The sequence below is a fragment of the Canis lupus genome, chromosome 17 (assembly GCF_011100685.1).
Source record: "Canis lupus familiaris isolate Mischka breed German Shepherd chromosome 17, alternate assembly UU_Cfam_GSD_1.0, whole genome shotgun sequence".
Lineage (NCBI taxonomy): Eukaryota > Metazoa > Chordata > Mammalia > Carnivora > Canidae > Canis > Canis lupus.
The window spans coordinates 24,409,202-24,427,022 of NC_049238.1; the positions used below are offsets into that span (position 1 = coordinate 24,409,202).

The 17,821-nt window shown below is 45.7% G+C and overlaps 1 protein-coding gene across 3 annotated transcripts in view; it reads right to left on the minus strand.

The window, feature by feature from the left end:
• Positions 1 to 4,243: 4,243 nt before the first annotated feature.
• CAPN13 (calpain 13) overlaps positions 4,244 to 17,821 on the minus strand; it is a 78,433-nt gene continuing 64,855 nt past the window's right edge. For all 3 annotated transcript variants that reach the window (XM_038561197.1, XM_038561196.1, XM_038561195.1), the window contains 5 exons: positions 17,143 to 17,218; positions 14,959 to 15,087; positions 13,929 to 13,984; positions 13,320 to 13,377; positions 4,244 to 4,693 (listed from right to left, as the gene is read on the minus strand). In XM_038561197.1, coding sequence (XP_038417125.1) covers positions 13,351 to 13,377; positions 13,929 to 13,984; positions 14,959 to 15,087; positions 17,143 to 17,218 — 288 coding nt within the window. In that variant the 3' untranslated portion in view covers positions 4,244 to 4,693; positions 13,320 to 13,350. The remainder of the gene's footprint in view (positions 4,694 to 13,319; positions 13,378 to 13,928; positions 13,985 to 14,958; positions 15,088 to 17,142; positions 17,219 to 17,821) is intronic.

Below are 17,821 nucleotides of genomic sequence, written 5' to 3' on the forward strand. Positions count from 1 at the left end.
CCACCTCTGCTGGGATGCAGGCCTCACCTGCTCCACCTCTGCCTCTGCTGGGATGCAGGCCTCACCTGCTCCACCTCTGCCTTTGCTGGGATGCAGGCCTCACCTGCTCCACCTCCACCTCTGCTGGGATGCAGGCCTCACCTGCTCCACCTCTGCCTCTGCTGGGATGCAGGCCTCACCTGCTCCACCTCCACCTCTGCTGGGATGCAGGCCTCACCTGCTCCACCTCTGCCTCTGCTGGGATGCAGCCCTCACCTGCTTCACCTCCGCCTCTGCTGGGATGCAGGCCTCACCTGCTCCACCTCCGCCTCTGCTGGGATGCAGCCCTCACCTGCTTCACCTCCGCCTCTGCTGGGATGCAGGCCTCACCAGCTCTGCTGCCGCAGCCAAGCAGGGCCCGACTCCTTATTGACCATTCCACTGGGATGTGAAGCGCTCTTGGTTTGGCTGGGGGATGGTTAATCAACAACCTTGTCAGAGTGATGGATTCTTCTAGGATTATTGCTTAATTAGCTTGTTGGAGGTAAAAATAAACCAGGACATCAGCTCTCTGGGAGCTGGGAGGAAAGGGAGGAGGCAGCTGGGTGCGGGGAGGGAGGACTCCGGGGGCTATGGGGTGCTGCATGCAGAGTGCAGCTGGGAGCTCTGGGGCTGGAAGTCGTGAGGCACCTTCCGCCTCCTGTGCCTGCGGAGGCCCAGAGTGCTGTGAGCCTTCGGTGGAGTTAGAAGAGCAGGGACATCTGAAATGTTGCCCAAGGGGGATCCCTGGGTGGCTCAGCGGTTTGGTGCATGCCTTTGGCCCAGGGTCCGATCCTGGAGTCCCGGGATCGAGTCCCACATCAGGCTCCCAGCATGGAGCCTGCTTCTCCCTCCGCCTGTGTCTCTGCCTCTCTCTCTCTCTCTGTCTCTCATAATAAATAAATAAATCTTTAAAATGTTGCCCAAGGACCACAGGCATCGCTTGGGGACTTTCAATAAAAGCAGATTCCCAGGCCTAGCCCCAGGCTTTCTGGATCAGCATCTGTGAAGCTTTTTCAAAAACTTTCTCCAGGTGGGGTGCCTGGGTGGCTCCATCATTCAGTGTCTGACTCTAGGTTTTTGGCTCAGGATTGTGGGGTCCTGGGGTTGAGTCCTGAGTGGGGCTCTGTACTCGTTTAGGAGTCTGCTTGGGATTCTCTCTCTCCACCCCTCCCCCACTTGAACTCTCCCTTTCTCTCCCTCTCAAATAAATAATAGATCTTTTTTTTTTTTTTTTTAACAAAAGTTATTCCAGGTAATTTTTATGCACAATAAAGCTTGAGAGTTACAGGCCTAACCCTGATCAGTGTTGGGCGAGTCACTTCCCCTGGCAACGGCTTTCCAATGATTGGGCTTGATCGCCAATACCCCCATCCACATCCATGGGCCCCAGCCCTCGTCCTTCTGTCCTGATCTCCCGATTTTGGCCTTGTCCTCAGCCTCTCCCATCTTACTCATCTGTCTCTATGGCTCCCCACCACACCACATCTGTCTGCCCCACTCCCAGAATCTTCCTTCTTCTCCTGGCTCTCCATATCCACCTGCTTGTCTTTCCTTCTCTCCCTCCATTTCTCTTTTCTGTTGGCACCTGACGCTCCTTACACCCCCTTCTGTATCCTCTCCTGTCTGGAAGGGGCTGGAAGCCTGAGAACCACCTTGCAGGAGAGTTCCTGATACACTTTAAGTCCCCCCAGTGAGACGCACTTATGTGACATCTGGGAGGCAGAAGAGAGACAGAAGCCTTATTCCTCTTCCCCTAGCAGGGCAGGCAGGCAGGCAGGCTTCAGGAGATGTGAGCTGCCCTGCAACTCCCCCGCCTTAGGGCTGCAGGCAGCCGTGACCCCTGCTGACGGTTCCCTGCAGCCTGCAGCGTCTGGCTAGGATGGCAGCAGCAACTTGTTCTCTGAAAGCTAGTGGTAGGCCTGGGAGTCCCTGGGCACCTTCTCTGGCCTTTGCTCCTCCAGCCACTCCAGAGTGGTTCCTGTTTTCCTGCCTGACACCACCTAATACCCTCTGTTCTTCCCATGTAGCCTCTGTGTTCCATACCCTTTCCCCTTGTCCTATTCCCACCCCTCCCCCAACTGGCTGTTATATGGAATGGAAAGTTTAAAACGCTTAGTTTTGGTTAAGTTATATTATCTCTATTCTTTTTTTTTATTATTGGAGTTCAATTTGCCAACATATAGCATATTACCCAGTGCTTATCCCGTCAAGTGCCCCCCTCAGTGCCCGTCACCCAGTATTATTTCCATTCTTAATGTAAGACAGAGGTGAGTTGACCATAAAAGTTCGAGAACTCCTCATTGAAGTGAGCTGCCTACATCTGAGCTTCTTCAAGGAGTCTAACTGATGAGCTGAGGGCCATTGAGGGAACAAAGGGGAAGCAGCAGGGCGGGCCTGAGGCAGTGCACAGGCATGGCAAGTCCTCTGTGATTTCTCACTGTAAGTCCTGCCTCTGACCCCCGGGGCTAGAGGTGGCAAGAAGGAAGTCAGCAAAGGGATCCACTTCTGTTCTGGTAGAAGCAAGGTTGACATCACCCAAAGCCACTGGGTGTGCACGTGGTGCTTTCTGGGGCTGGGCCTCCCTGATGTGTGTGTGCATGTGCACGTATGTCCATGCACCCACTTTCAGATGCTCCTCCTCACTGGGGTAAGCCTCAGTGCTCAGGAGCAGGCCTGTCCTCTCCTCCAGGCAGGGCCAGCCTAGGCACAGCTGCTGAGTCGAGGGACGTGGGTTTCAGTCTAGTATCTGCCGCTTGTAATGGGGGGCAGCTATCTCTTAGAATGGCAAGGAGAGCCTGGCCGCCCTGCTTCCCTCATGGAGTGGCTGCAGCTGTGAAGGCTCTAGGGGTCTGAGGCCACCCCATTGGTTCCTTGAGGGCTCCCACCCCTCCCCATCCCTCTGGCACCAGCTGTGCCACTTGCCCACTGTCTCATTTCCAGAGACATCATAACCTGCTCCCAGAACCCATAGGGAGAAGCTGGTAGAGCCAGGGTATCTTCAGCCCTGCTTTGGGGACTTTCCTGACCTTGGCTGAAGGATTTGGGGATCCCTGGGAAGGCACAGCCTAGTCATAAGCTGCCTGGTGTGCCCTGTGCCAGGGCTAAGGATCAAGGCCCTTCCCTCTCATGGGAAGATGGGGACAAAGTTCCCCCCAGCTCCATGGAGAGAAGCCAGTCCCCTCCCCCAGGGCCATGCAAGCCCTCTAGCCCCAGTGTGGCTCAGAACCCACTTTTCAATTCATCAATTGAGTGAACTTTCTTCTTATATCCTGTTAGGTTAAAGAGAAAATTAAAGACCGGTTCTTGAGCAGAGCCCTGTGAGGTAGGAAACTACTCTGTGTCCTATGGGCACCAATCCAGCGGGACAGAGGAGGCATGGCCAACCCTGGGCCCTGTCTCCCAGTACCAAAGCAGGCCCAGGAGTCTGGGGTGACATGTAGTTGGGGCAGCAAAGTGTGCAGGTCTGTTGGGTTTTCCACCTGGATGTTCAGGTGAAGTCCTGCGGGACGTGGCTCATTCATTCTTTTGGGCACCAGCACCGCGCCCCCCTCCCCAACTGCCATCTCATGGTTTTTAGCAGAGTCTGTTATCTGTTGGTACCAGTGTTTTGCATGCAGGGAATCTTACTTAAGAGAGCAGTCTGACAGCCCAGGGACTCAGGGTCCTCAGGCATTAGCTCTACCTCCTAAGTCCATGCTGATAACCATTACTGGTTAAGGAGGCAAGATGACCCCAAGCTTTGCTGTGCATCTGTCCCTGCTATGCTGCCGAAATGATCATGAACACTTTGCATCAGGCCCTGTGGGATGCAGGTTAGTTGATGTTTGTCCTTCGTACCAGGATGAGTCCGCCTCCCAATGTTGACCTTATTCCTGAGCACGGGTGTTTGCAACGGCGTATCCCTGCCCTACACCATCTGCCTTCTGATGGTGTCAGCTCAGAAAGTCTCCTCCCTCCTGTCCTCTCGACACACATATTTGTAAGGGTTCTCCCACTGGGGAATGCTTCCAGGAATGTGGCCTCAAACCACAGATTCTCCTGAGTGGGATCTGGTCTGGTTACTCTCTGGAAACTCGTCTATGATGTAGTGGGCCAAGCTCTTTCAGAGAGAACTTTATGAATAAAGAGGGATGGAGACATTGGCCTTGCTGGCTGGATTTCTCCTTCCCCAAACATTTTTTTATCCAGAATTATGATCCTATTTGTCACAGAGTCCAAAACCTTTATAGGAACTGTGCTTTATTTTGCCATTTGGCTGTGAAACAATCAGGATACAGACAGCGGGAAGTATGATTATTTTGCAATGCCCAGCGGACTGTGCCCATGTTGCCCCCAGCACCCTGTGGGTGGGCAGACTGGCTTATTCTGGCTTTTCCTAGAAATGAATTGGACTGGAGGGAGGCAGCCGAGATGAAGCTTCTCTCCTTCTTCCACACAATGGAACATCTGCTTCATCCTCCAGGGTATCCGAGGCTGGTGTCCTGAAGTGTTCAGGGGATCTGCTCTGGGACCTCAGGCTTACTAGGGCCTGACCCAGCTGAAGACTTGGACCTGGTTCCTTGAAGGCAGCTTTGACTACATTTCAGGGAGAGCAGGTTTCATCGTATCACAATCATGGGGGCAGATTATTGTGATGAGAGCCAGATTCTTGAGGGATCACTGGGAGCTTGTCCTAGAGAAAGCACAGATGCTCAAATGCAGAAGGCCAGGTGAGTAAAGAAGCTTTGCTTCCTTTGAGTGACCACAGGGGCCTGGACCCATTCCCACAGATACTGTTTGGGATCACGAGACAACAGAGGGAGTGTATGTACCACCTGATGTTGAGGCTGGACCAGCTCCATCACCTCCATGGCTCCCCAGTGGGCAGGAATATCTCCACCTCCTTCTCCAAAATTCCTCGGGGGCACCCTACCCACCACCTACTCTGTCCTTAGTCCAAACTGGCACACTGAGCACCTGAGCGCCTGTGTCAGAAAGGAGGGTAAGTTTGGGAGATGTTCTTCTGACCTTCTGGGCAGGCTGGAAGGGCTGAGACCAGGAGCACCTAGAATGACAGCAGCTCTTTCCTCTGTTTCAGCAGAGCTAAGGTCTGCTGTAGAAGAGTGGCTTTTCTCAAGTGTACATCTCTTGGATTAAAGTGATGTTCTTGCGTGGACATTTTTGCTACAACTATAATCAGCTAGCATTCCTGGCCTTGTGGTTAAGACTTGATTCTTCTCTATCTCTTTCTTCTTGAATCTTAAAAACTCTTTTCTCAGTCTATTTACTAGCTTGCTTATTTTTCATAAAAGTCCAGCCTAGCATGTAGAATTTTAAAACGGTATAATAAGGCAGAAAGAAAAAAACAGCAGTCCTCTGTCCCATTCATGCCCTAAATTCCTCTTTCCAGACTCTTTCTTTTGATGTGTACCTCAATATTTCCCTATGATATGCCTGCACAGTTACCCCTGGACTTGTCCATGATTAATTGCCTGACTTCTTATGCTGGGAAATTGGGCTGGCATGCTCTTAACTCATTCTATACCTGCACTTCTCCCCTCCATTCTCCAATATATTTATGTCACATTTTTTTGTTAAATCCATATTCCATTTTTATTTTATCACAATTATGTATGTACAAGTTCACTGCTGAGTGAAAAAATACTCCAGGATCACTTCTTTTTTTTCTATAACTCTTTGTTCTTCAGGAGTTAATAATTACCTCATTGAAAAAATCTGCTTAGTCTCTGTCATTATCCTAATAATTCTTCCAAAATTTCTCCAGCAAAATTTTAAAATCCTTCTGAGTACAATTTTACCCATGATTAAGTAATCAGATAAACTACTGGGTCCATTTTCCCCAAAGATGACTCTGCTCCCTGTTGGTCTTCTTCCTCTCTCTTTCTGTGGGACTTCCCTAGTTAGTGAAGGGTCTAGTACTGGATCCTATTTCCTGGATGCCAACTCTTCCTCCTTCTTGGTTTATGCCCTTGGAGTATTCAAGTCATTTTTTTTTCTAGTTGGATACAGTTCTTTTTAAAAGCCAGATTTGGAAGGCTGGATATGCTGGGTTCTATAGTAATCACCAGGTGTATGTTGGCCAAGGCAGTGGAGAGTTTCACCTCCCTGGAAGCAAATCCAGACTCTCAACTCTCAAAAAGAATGTCTTTGGTAAGCAGAATAGGAGATGTCACCTTCATGCAGAGTAGGACAAAATGGCCCATTCCTTAGGACAGTTTACTTCCATGTAGTAGTAAACTGTTATAAATAATAACCTTGTTAGAGTAAGGCACTTTATTGCCATACTGAGAGTAGACCAACATGAATGTAGATGACATTAGCTAGACAAACTCTCAGCAGAGTGTGACTTACACCTTACTGATTTACTTACTTACTTACTCTGGACTTGAAAGCAGATAAGGGCAACAATAGCCTTAATTCTCCAAGCATCATATACCAATACATTGAGCATTAGCATTTTTTGACCTAAACATTGCCTGCAATATGACAATGGGGGTACATGCTTCATTCAAAAGAAATAGGTATGATGGGAGGGGAGGAAGAAGAGTTGTCTGGTTACACACTTCTATATCCTAATTTATTAAGTGAGAGTAGAACAGATGGGTTGGAGATAAGAGAGAGAGGAACAGAAGTGTTCTCCCAATGGGAGTACATGCCAGCTTGCCTGGTGGGTCTAAGCAGGCTGATGAAGAGGCTTTAGCAACCCCAACCTCAGGGGAGAAGCTCACTTAGCTCATCTGACAAGGCCTTCACTTGTTCTAGTGACAGCTTCATTGCCCAGAGGGTCAGATGAACAAGGAAAGGGAACTTTTCTCTGGATTGGATGCTGGCCAATAGTGAGAGTCTCTTTGCTAACCTGGGAGTGATGGAAATCCTGGAAGAAGGTAACTTTGACTTCATAGTAGCAAAACAAAGGGGTGTTGGGCAGAGTTGAAATGTGCCCTGGACTCAGGGAAGCAGTTTTCAAAAGGATGAGAGGATCAACAGGTCAGACAATAAGCCTTTTATAAAAATATATATAGCATGACGTCCTAGAGATTAGAACAAGGTAATGTTAATTATCTGCTTTCCAGTAATCCTGGTAGGCAAGAAATAGACAAATAGCTGATGGCAGGAAGAACTGGGTTGAAGACAACATTTATAAAAATTGGGACAAGAACAAACAAAGGAAGACATGAACCTGAAAGGGCAATTTCTTTCAGTCATTTGGGAAATTGTTATTGAGTGGTTCCTCTATGCCAGGCTTTTTGCGGCGTGCTAAGAGATAGCAACAAAAAGACATACCTAAGCTTACAGTCCAGCAGGGAATAGAGACATCAAGCAAGTAATTAAAAGTGTGTTGAATCAGCAAACTACAAATTGAGGGGGAACTTCCTCAGCTTGACAAATAGAATCTATGAAAATCCCACAGGTAACATTATACTTATTGGTAAGAGTGTATTCTCCCAACATCAGGAACACCAAGCAGACAAAGGTGTCTGCTTTATTCACCTTTAGTCAGCATTGTCCTAGAAGTTCTAGCCAAGAAAATTAGGTAAGAAAAATAAAAAAGGCATCCAGATTGGAATGGAAGACATAAAACTACTTGCAGTTCTACAGATGACATGATTTTATGGATATAAAACCCTAAGGAATCCCCTAAAAACCATTAGAACTAATAAATGAGTTCAGCATGGTAGAAGAATGTAAGATCAATATACAAAAATCAATTTTATTTCTATATATTAGCAATGAAACATCTGAAAATGATATTATTTATAATAGCATCAAAAATACAATACTTAGGAATAAATTGAACTAAGGAAGTGTAGAACTTCTACATTGAAAACAATAAAACATTGCTGAAAGAAATAAAAAACTAAAACAATGGAGAGAAGTCTCATGTTCACAGACCAGAAGGCTTTAGATTGTGAAGTTGACAATACTCTCTGGATTGATCTACAGATTTATGTAATTGCTATCAAAATCTCAGCTGCCTTTTTTTTCCTGCAAAATTTGTCAAGTTGATCTTAAAATTCATATGTAAAAGCAAGGAACCCAGAATTACCAAAGCAATCTTGAAAAAGGAAACCAAGCTGGAAGACTCATGCTTCCTGATTTCAAAACTTACTACAAAACTATAGTAATCAACACAATGTGGTACTGGCATAAGGACAGACATATAGATCAATGGAACATAATGGAAAATTCAGAAATAAATCCTTACATTATGATAAATTGACTTTTGAAAAGGGTGCTAAGACAATAAAATGGGGCAAAGAAGAGTCTTTTCAACAAGAGGTGCTGGGACAATTGGATATACACTTGCAAAAGAATGAAGTTGGACTCTACATCACACCATGTAAAAAAAAATACCTCAGAAAGGATCAAATACCTAAATGTATTAGATAAATTAGAAAACTTTTAGGAGAAAAATACAGGAGTAAATATTCATGTTCTTAGATGAGGTAATGATTTCTTGTATATAACACTAAAAGTTTCAAGTGACACAAAAAAGTAGGTAAATTGGGCTTCATCAAAATTAAAAACTTGTGTTCTATAAATGATATAACCAAGAAACTTAACAGACAACCTACAATGCAAGAAAATCTTTGAAAATCACATAGGTGATAAGGGACTTATAACTAGAATGAATATATATATATATATATAAAGAACTCTGACAAGTAGGTTAAAAAAAGTTAAATAAACCAATTTAAAAATGAACAAGGGACCTGAATAGACATTTCTCCAAGGAAGATATACAAATGGTCAGTAGCACTGAAAAGATGTTCAACATCATGAGCAGTCAAGGAACTGCAAACCAAAACCACCATGAGCTCTCACTTTACACTCTGTAGGACGGCTATAATAAAAATGACAAGTTGGCAAGGATGCAGACAAGTCAGAATTCTCATTCACTGCTCGTGGGAGTGCAAAATGGTGCAATGGCTTTGGAAAGCATTCCCTAAAAATGTTACCACAAGAGTTATCATGACCCAGCAATTCCACTCCTCAGTATACACACAAGCAAAATGCAAACATATCGATGCAAAAACCTGTATACAAACAACCATAGCAGAATTATCCACAACAGGCAGAAAGTAGAAACAACCTAAATAAATGTCCATCAACCGATGAATGGATGAATAAAAGATGGTATACTTACAAAATGAAACATCACTAAAAAGAAATTGGCACTAAAAAGAAATGAAATCTTGATACATACTACCACATGGACGAAAGAAATAGATCACATGTTACAGGACTCCAATTATGTAAACTGTCCAGAACAGGGAAATCAATAGATTTAGAAAGCAGATTAGTGGTTTCCCAGGACTAGAAGGTAGAGCAAACATAGGAAGTGACTGCTGTTGGACATGGGGTTCCTTTGTGCGGTGATCAAAAATGTTCTAAAGTTATATTGTGGTGATGGTTGCATGGCTCTGTGACTACACTGAAAGCAACTGAACTCTATATCGTAAATGGATAAACCATATGATGTGTGAATCACATTTCAATAAGGCCCTAGAAAACATAATGAGTGGGTAAATACAACAATAAAGGGTTCTGAATGTCATGATCCAGGCAGTGTGATAGTGAGTAAATAATATGAGAACCCAATGCGGTTAAGGCACGAAAGATCAGGACTTATATAACTAACCTTAGGGTTGAGCAGACAGTAGGGGCAAAGGACCTGAGATTGGGAAAAGAATGAAACATTGGAGGGGAAAAAAGGTAATGCTGGCATGGTGGAAGTAGAATGCAGGAAGGAGAGATGCAAGGTATGGTTAGGTAAGTGGGCAGAGGCCAGGTGATACAGGCCACGTTCATGACTTTAAACTTTTCCTGAATAGTAAATAGGAAGACGTTGAAGGGTTTTAACAAGGGGAATGCAATGATTGGATGTGAATTTTAAAAAGTGTGCTTAGACTGTAGGAAATTAACTTGAGCGAAGGAAGTGGATATAGGAAAATCAGATAGGGGGCCAATGCAAAAGTCAGGGAGAGAGATGATGTCTGAGAAATCCAAATTGAAGTAATTTGGAGGGGAATGTGGGAGGAGAAGATGTGGAGACAATTAGCTCTTATATGAAGTTTGGTTGTAAAGGGAGGAGAGGGAGTTGTAGCTGGAAGGGAATACGGATGGAGGAAATTTAAAGAATAAGCATGTTTTGATGGGAGTTGGAAGACTCCAGATGAGAGATTTAGTATTCAGAATACAGAGGAGAGAATTCATTCTATTGGGTCCTTATGAAGGGAGAAGGTAATGAGATCCAGAACATCCTCAGAGACATACGCCCTCTAGCACAACAGGAGGAAGGTGGGAGATGGTTATAGATGAAGGTGAGTTTGTAGATTTGGAAGCAGAACTTCTTTATCTTCCTGCCTCCAGTTCTGCATAGCAACCCATCACCCAAGAGTGAGTGGATCTACTTTAAGAATATGATGTCAGAGGGCAGTGATTAATAAGGAAGATAGGGAGCACTCTTAGGGATGATGATGACAGGTGTTAATGAAAAAGACTGAAACACACATAACCATGCATCTTATATTATACTTCCTTCTTACACAATGTTCAGAACAGGAAGTATAGAAAAATTAGTTGAGAGGGAATTGGGACCCTATATAGGAGAGAGGATAATGAGAAACAGTCCAGTTATTTTAAAAGTTCAAGCTTTAGGTCCTGCATGCTAAATTAGCTTAAAGATACAATTGAAGAATCATTCCTGACATTAGAAAGCATGCAGATTGGAATAGGAAATCAGGCAGACTAGAAATGGGAAATATTCAAATGCCCTATTTTTTAAAAAGATATGAAAGGAGAATTCAAGAAAATACAGGTGAATCTAATTAACTTTGATCTCCGAATGTTTGTTAACTTGTATTTATTAAGAAGCACCAAGAGTTCATCAGGAAATATTAATGCTAAAATATCATTTCTTTATGGAGAGAGTGTCTGTCTCTTGATTTCAAGGTACACAGTTGGGAGATTCAACAAATGCCCTACAAAAATTATAGGGTCCCCAAATATGCTGATTACAAGACTGCTGCATAGCAGAACTGTGTATTTCAAAGGGACATTGGCATATAGAAAAGGCCACCAATAGGTCTCAGATAAGAATCAAGAGGACTAAGTAAAAAGACAGGCCTTGGGGATCCCTGGGTGGCTCAGCGGTTTGGCGCCTGCCTTCAGTCCAGGGCCTGATCCTGGGGTCCTGGGATCGAGTCCCACATCAGGCTCCCTGAATGGAGCCTGCTTCTCCCTCTGCCTGTGACTCTTCCTGTCTCTCTCTCCCTGTGTCTCTCATGAATAAATAAAATCTTTAAAAAAAAAAAAAAAGACAGGCCTTGGTGAGGCAGCAGAGTTGTCTGCAAGTATGTGAAGGTCTGGCACGTGCAGTCTTTTTTCTACAGTGGTCCAGAGTAGAACTTGAAGCATGGGGGCGGGAGGGGTGTTCCAGGGAAATAGATTGTTGCCTCGAGATTAAAAACAAAACAAAACAAAACAAAACAAAAACCACCTAATACCTGGAAATATCCAACAATGGGGAACACAAAATTTTGAGCACCCCAGTCCTGGAAGGTTCTGGCAGATTGTTGGGGCTGCTGTTAAAGTAGTCTGGGGTATGGACTATGTATCTCTAGAGTCTGTTCCCTGAAAATAATCATGTAGAAGAAATGTGACATGGGCATTAATTTTTCAGCATGCTTATGCTAGAGGTATAGATGTTGATGATGCCTACAGATGTGTGAACAGCTGCACAGTGAGGCAATGGTAGATCTGAGGCTGGACCCAGTTCTCATCTCCCCAGGGTCTGATCATTTCTACTGCTCCACACATTAGCCTTTCCTGTGATGAGTGATTGCCTTCCTTTCCTCTTTGGAATTTCAAATTAAGAATTATAGAATGAAACTGAGCCACTATTTTACACCACATACAAAAACCAACTAAAAAAAAGGATTAAAGACTTGAATGTAAGGCCTGAAACCATAAAACTCCTAGAAGAAAACATTGGGGATAAGCTCCTTGACGTCGGTATTGGCAATGACTTTTTAGATTTGACACCAAAAGCCAAAGCGACAAAAGCAAAAATAATCAAGTAAGACCAAGAGACATTTTTCCAAAGAAGACATACAAATGGCTAACAGGTGCATGAAAAGGTAGAACATTCTAGTAATCAGGGAAGTATAAATCCAAACCACAGTGAGTTATCACCTCACACGGGTTAGAATGGCTATTTGAGAAAAGACAAGATATAACATGTGTTCACAAGGCTGTAGAGAAAAGGGAACCCTCGTGTACTCTTGATGGGGATGTAAATTGATGCAGCCACTGTTGAAAACAGTATGGAGGTCCCTCAAAAAATTAACAGCAGAACTATCATATGATCTGGCAACTACTTCTGGGTATTTATCTGAAGGAAGCAAAAACACCGACTTAAAAAGTTATGTGCAGCCCATGTTCACTGCAGCATTACTTACAACAGGCAAGACATGGAAACAACCTAAGTGTCCACCAAACAGATGGATGGATGATGAAAATCTATTTTAATGCAAAGAACTATTATTCAGCCACAGAAAAGGACAACACGGAGGGACCTACCTTGAGGGCATTATGGTAAGTGAAATAAATCAGAGAAAGACAAATGCTGCATGATCTTACTTATATGTGGAATGTAAAAACAAAACTCATAGATAGAACAGATCGATGGTTCCTAGAAGTAGGAGGTGGAAGGGTGGGCAAAAGATGGTCTAAAGGTACAAACTGCCAATCATAAGATAATTAAGTCCTGGGGATGTGATGTTCAGAGCTGTGACTATAGTTAACAATACTGTATTGCATATGTACTTGGAAGTTGCTAAGAGTAAATCATAAAAGTTCTCGTCACAAGGAAAAAACTGTGTAACTGTGTGCAGTGATGGATGTTAACCAGACTCACTATGGTGATCACTCCACAATATATACATATATCAGATCATTATATTGTATACCTAAAACTAATACATTATTAAAAGTCAATTATAGCTCAATAAAAATAAGTGAATAAATAAGAATTCTAAATCTCTCACTCATGACTTTCAGGCCACACTCTTTCATAAATGCCCACTGCTCATTCGATCCATGGCTTGGCTGAAGCCTACAGCACTGGCTTTGAAATTCAGGGGCCCTGAGAGGTTGAGCGTTGGTTCACACAGATAAGGACTCTATAATCTCTAGGGAAGCTGTTTCCAGGGCAAGAGTCTAGTGTGCAGTCTTGGGGGAGACGAGGAAATGTGCTCCTAGAAGGAAATTATTCTAGAGCTGCCATGTCTTACCTGGACTCTGGGGTCTGCTCTACTCCTTGCTTCAGTTGTACATGACCAGGTTCATCCACTGAGAAATAAGCATCTTCATTATGACATAGCTTTAAATTCGTTCCCTTAATACAGAGCAGGATAAATGGTACCCTCTTCCCTCTCAGTCTAGTCTCAGAGATCTCAACATTTCCAGCTAATTCCACCCCAGAAGGAAGCCTCAAGCCCCCATTACAGCGTATCTTTTGCTACTTGAGTAGCTAGGCAGTGAGAGGGATAGCTGGGGTTGACCAGCTGGCTGGGCCAGAGGCTCTTTCTAAAGCTCACTGGGAGTAAGTTTGATGTACAGTGAGCTCAGCAGGTGTTCTTCAGTTCCCTCCTGGATTTATGACTCCCACATAATCCTCTGCTTTATTAAGCTATTGGAAAAAAATAAAATCTGTCTGCCAAGATCCTAAAGCAGCCTTGGCAGCCAGCAATATATAAAGGCAGTAATTGGAGGCAGGGGGGCCGGCAGCTTGGCTGGCCTTTGACAGACTATCCAATATCCCCAGGGAGAAAAATGCTCCTTGGAATCAGGAGAGGTGGCCTGAGACTGTGCCCTGTGTCTGGGACAGGAAGGTACCTCACCTCCATTTTTGTCAGGTAGAGTCCTATTCCATCCTTGGAGAGGTTCTGGAAAGTCTCTAAAGAGGAAGAGAGGAATCAGGAGAGGCCAAGGGAAATAAAAGCAAACACGGTGTTTCTGCGTACTCTCTCATTCTCTCCAGTGTGCCTGGCCTCCCTCCTTGTCTCTTCTCAGCCAAACCCCACACCTATGGGACAGCTTTCTCTGACTGCTCTGGTCCTCACTCACCTCTCCCTCTTCTAGTGCCCTTGCACTCTGCACTTTTCTGTATATGGCTGAGGAGATATGTGGGTCTGTGTTATAAAGTATTCTATGGGCACAGTTTCAGGAAGCTCCCTTGTCCAACTGAGAAATCTCTGGAAGTTTATGCCTCGTCCTTCTTTGTTTTATGCTTCCAGGGCTCTGTTCTCTCAGTCTTTATTTGTCTCAGAGCTGTGGAGTTTACAGAGGTGCCTCTTGCTAGGAATGGGGTGAGGATTAGGATAAGGCAAGACCCCACTTCTACCCCAACACAACTCTCGAGATATATTATGGCTTGGGGTTTTACATAGGACTTCATTGAAAAAAAAAGGGTAGGCTGCTAAGAAGTATCCAAACATCTGACATACATAGTTGAATTTCTGGAGCCTCCTGCCCTCACCTATTCACTTGTGTGTGGATTCCTTCAGCAGAGACCCCAATCATCCATTGCAAGACTATGGAGTAGGTTTAAACCATAAACAACATGGAGAGGGAACTCAGTGAGTTAAAATAACCGGTTTCTGAAAGAGGCAGTAAGTAGGGTGATGAGGAAATAAGAGACCTGAAATAAGGGAATGTCCTGGACAGAAAGAGTGTAGAAGGGACCCAGGGGACCCAGCCAACTCCACCATTACACAGGCTAATGTTGGCTCTGCCTCTTGGAGCAAGACCCCAGCCCACCCTGCACCTGAGGTCTTGCCCAGGCCTTGGGACAGAAGTGCATTCCTGATCCTCTCCTGTGTTTTTTGGTCATTGCAAAGGTCTCCAGGATGTCCCCCAGGTGACACTTACTTGCCATGGCTTCAAGTCGCAACAGGAAGCAGACCAGGCTAGGGAAGCTGACCCGGCCGCTGTTGTCACTGTACCGGAGGATCATGAGATCCAGTAGCTCATTGCTGATGGAGGTCCCTGCAAGGAAATCTGGGCCACGGGGTGGGTTAGTGAGTGGGAGGAGGCTGGGTGCTAGCAGGTCTGGTCCTCTGATGTGCCAGTCTGAGCAACCTTCCTGGAGTGGTGGCCTTCCACCACTGTTCCCTATTCAGTTTGGCTCAGGGGCCCATTCAGTCCACTTCTTGGTTCTCTAGCTGCCTCCTTCTTATTGGCTGCTGGGCCCCAGTGACACTGTACTAGAGCTTGGCCAGATATCAACTTCAGATAGTCAAGACACTGACTGCTCTGGAGACATCAGCCTTCACAATCATTGGATAATTCCCATGTGAACTGGGAGCTTCCAGAACACCTGGAAGCTCCCAGCCCTGCCTTTGTCAGGCCTGTCTCTGCTGGTGACCTTAAAATGACCTTGTTTCTCAACCCCAGGACTGCCTGTGGGTCTTAGGTGTGAATGCTGCTAGTGTGAGCAAGTATGGTTCCTGGAAGTGGGAGATTAAGTCCTAAGTTGGTAGATCAGGAAAGAAGCTGGTCCTCAGAGAGGAGACCATGCTCAGAAGGTGGCTACAGGTGGGCAACACACAGGCACCTTGGTTTCTTCAGGCCTGCTTGTCTTGCACCTCTAGTTACGAGCTCCAGGAGGCACCAACCCCAAAGCAGACAACAGCAAACTGGCAGATGGCCATGTCTACAAGCTCTGGAGGACAAGCAGACCCTTGCAAGCCAAACCATCCATCAAGGGGGTGAGCCTGGTGGTCCATGGGCCCCATGCACCAGAGACATCTGGTTTCTCCAGCAGCATTAATAAAATATGAATTTGAATGCCTTTGGTTAGATAGGCCTGCACTCTCGAGCTTGTCACATTCAAAAATCACCCTCTTTTCTTACGGTTAACTCCATTACCCCTTTCAGTTATCTACTTGCTCCTTGGAGATTTTCTAGTTGGATTCCAACTCTTCTCTATCTGTCTCCCTTTTATTATTCTGGAGTCATTAGTGCGGTCTCCTATACGATTTCATCTTTCTATAACTATTCCAGGGTTCTCAATGTACGGTCCCCAGACAAAGGGCATCAGCCTCACTTGGAAACCTCTTAGAAATATAAATTCTTGAGCCCCACTCAAGCCCTCTTGAATCAGAGATTTGGGGTGAGGGATGAAGCTCATCAATCTGTGCTTTAGAAAGCTTCCAGATGGTTCCAGTGCACACTTGAGTTTGAGAACCACTGCTCTCTGCTATGAAGAATTAAGGGGAGAACAGATGCTAAGGTAGGAAGACGCTTCTCCCTGCCCTCCCCTCTGGGAGCCATAGGAGGAGGAACCATGGAGCCTCTCCTCCCATCATTTACCTAAGGGAATCTGATCCTACATTTTCTCCAGGAAGATGTGCTTCCTGACTTAACCTTCTGGTGATCCATTTCCTCCACTGGCACAGGACAGACAATGACTCTTGCTCACAGAGTAACTCAGACAATTAAACAAGATGACATAAGTACGAGCTCTCCCTGAAAGAGCTGAAGCTCTTAGGCACCCTACAGTCTCCTTATCATCATCCCAGGACAGAATGCTCTTGCCTTCTTGAAGTAGACACATGTCATTTGATTGCACTTGGCTCCAAACGCCCTGTGAGGAGAGCACATCCACCTGCTCAGTGGGTGTTTAACCCTGACAGCCCACATGTTGGGATGGAAGTGTCTCTAAAGCAAGCTTGAGTTCTGGTGGGGTATCAGTGATGTGGGGTGATTTTCACACAGAGCCGTTTGGAGACAAAAGGTAATTGGGAAAACTGACTGGCACAGGAGATCTTAGGTTGGGGAGGATGGTGTCTGAGTCCTGAGCCTAGAAGCCCACAGAAGCTGGTGGAAATCAAGGGAGAACACTGAGGCTGACATCTGCTCTCTCCTGACTACCCAGCTCTCCTGCACCAGCCTTGCCTACAGCACGTGAGTGGTGGGCACTGCGCTCGCTCTCTCTCTCTCTCTCTCTCTCTCTCACACACACACACACACACACACACACACACACACACACACACACATCACCGTTACCGCTGCCCCGATCATGACGGCACTGAGAGGCCCCTGCTTTACCTGTATCCGTCATAGCCTTCCACAAATCCAAACCCAGAAAAACTCCAGAGCGCTTCTGGATGATCTGGAAAACACTCTAATTTGGGAAAGGAAGCAAGAAGTCCATATGAGTGCCCTCGGTCACCTTAAAGAGGATGTCCCGGGTAGAGAGGGGTCCTAGAAATCCCTTTTTTCATCCCTGGAGACTGCTTCAATACACCAGGAGTGGCTCCAGCTCAGAGCCAGCTCAGCTCAGTGCCCGGGGAGGCAGGAGTGGGCTCTGCCTGGTGAAGCCAACCACCCTGGCTACCCGCTGTGGGGCTGGGGGTTCCTCTCTCCCAACCCCCTTTCTTTCCTTCCCTACCTCCTAGATTGGGCTCCTGACACGCGGCAGCTTGCTGCAATTCAGGAGGTGTAGAGTGCTCAAGACGGTTTCAGGTGGTGGTTAAAAGCACAGATTTTGCAACCAAACCACTGGGTTTAAATGACTTAGTCTCGAGTGACTTAATCTTTCCAGGCCTCGGTTTCCCTACCTGCAGCACAGCAGCAAGTACAGTACCTGCCTTACAGGACTGCTGCTAGGGACAAGGAACGCATCGTTACAAAGAGCTTAGGAACATGCCTTGCACGGTAGTGAGTGCTTGTATAGCAGGCAGGTGGGTGCTGTGTCCTGGGTCCTGGCCCAGCCCCAGGAGATGGT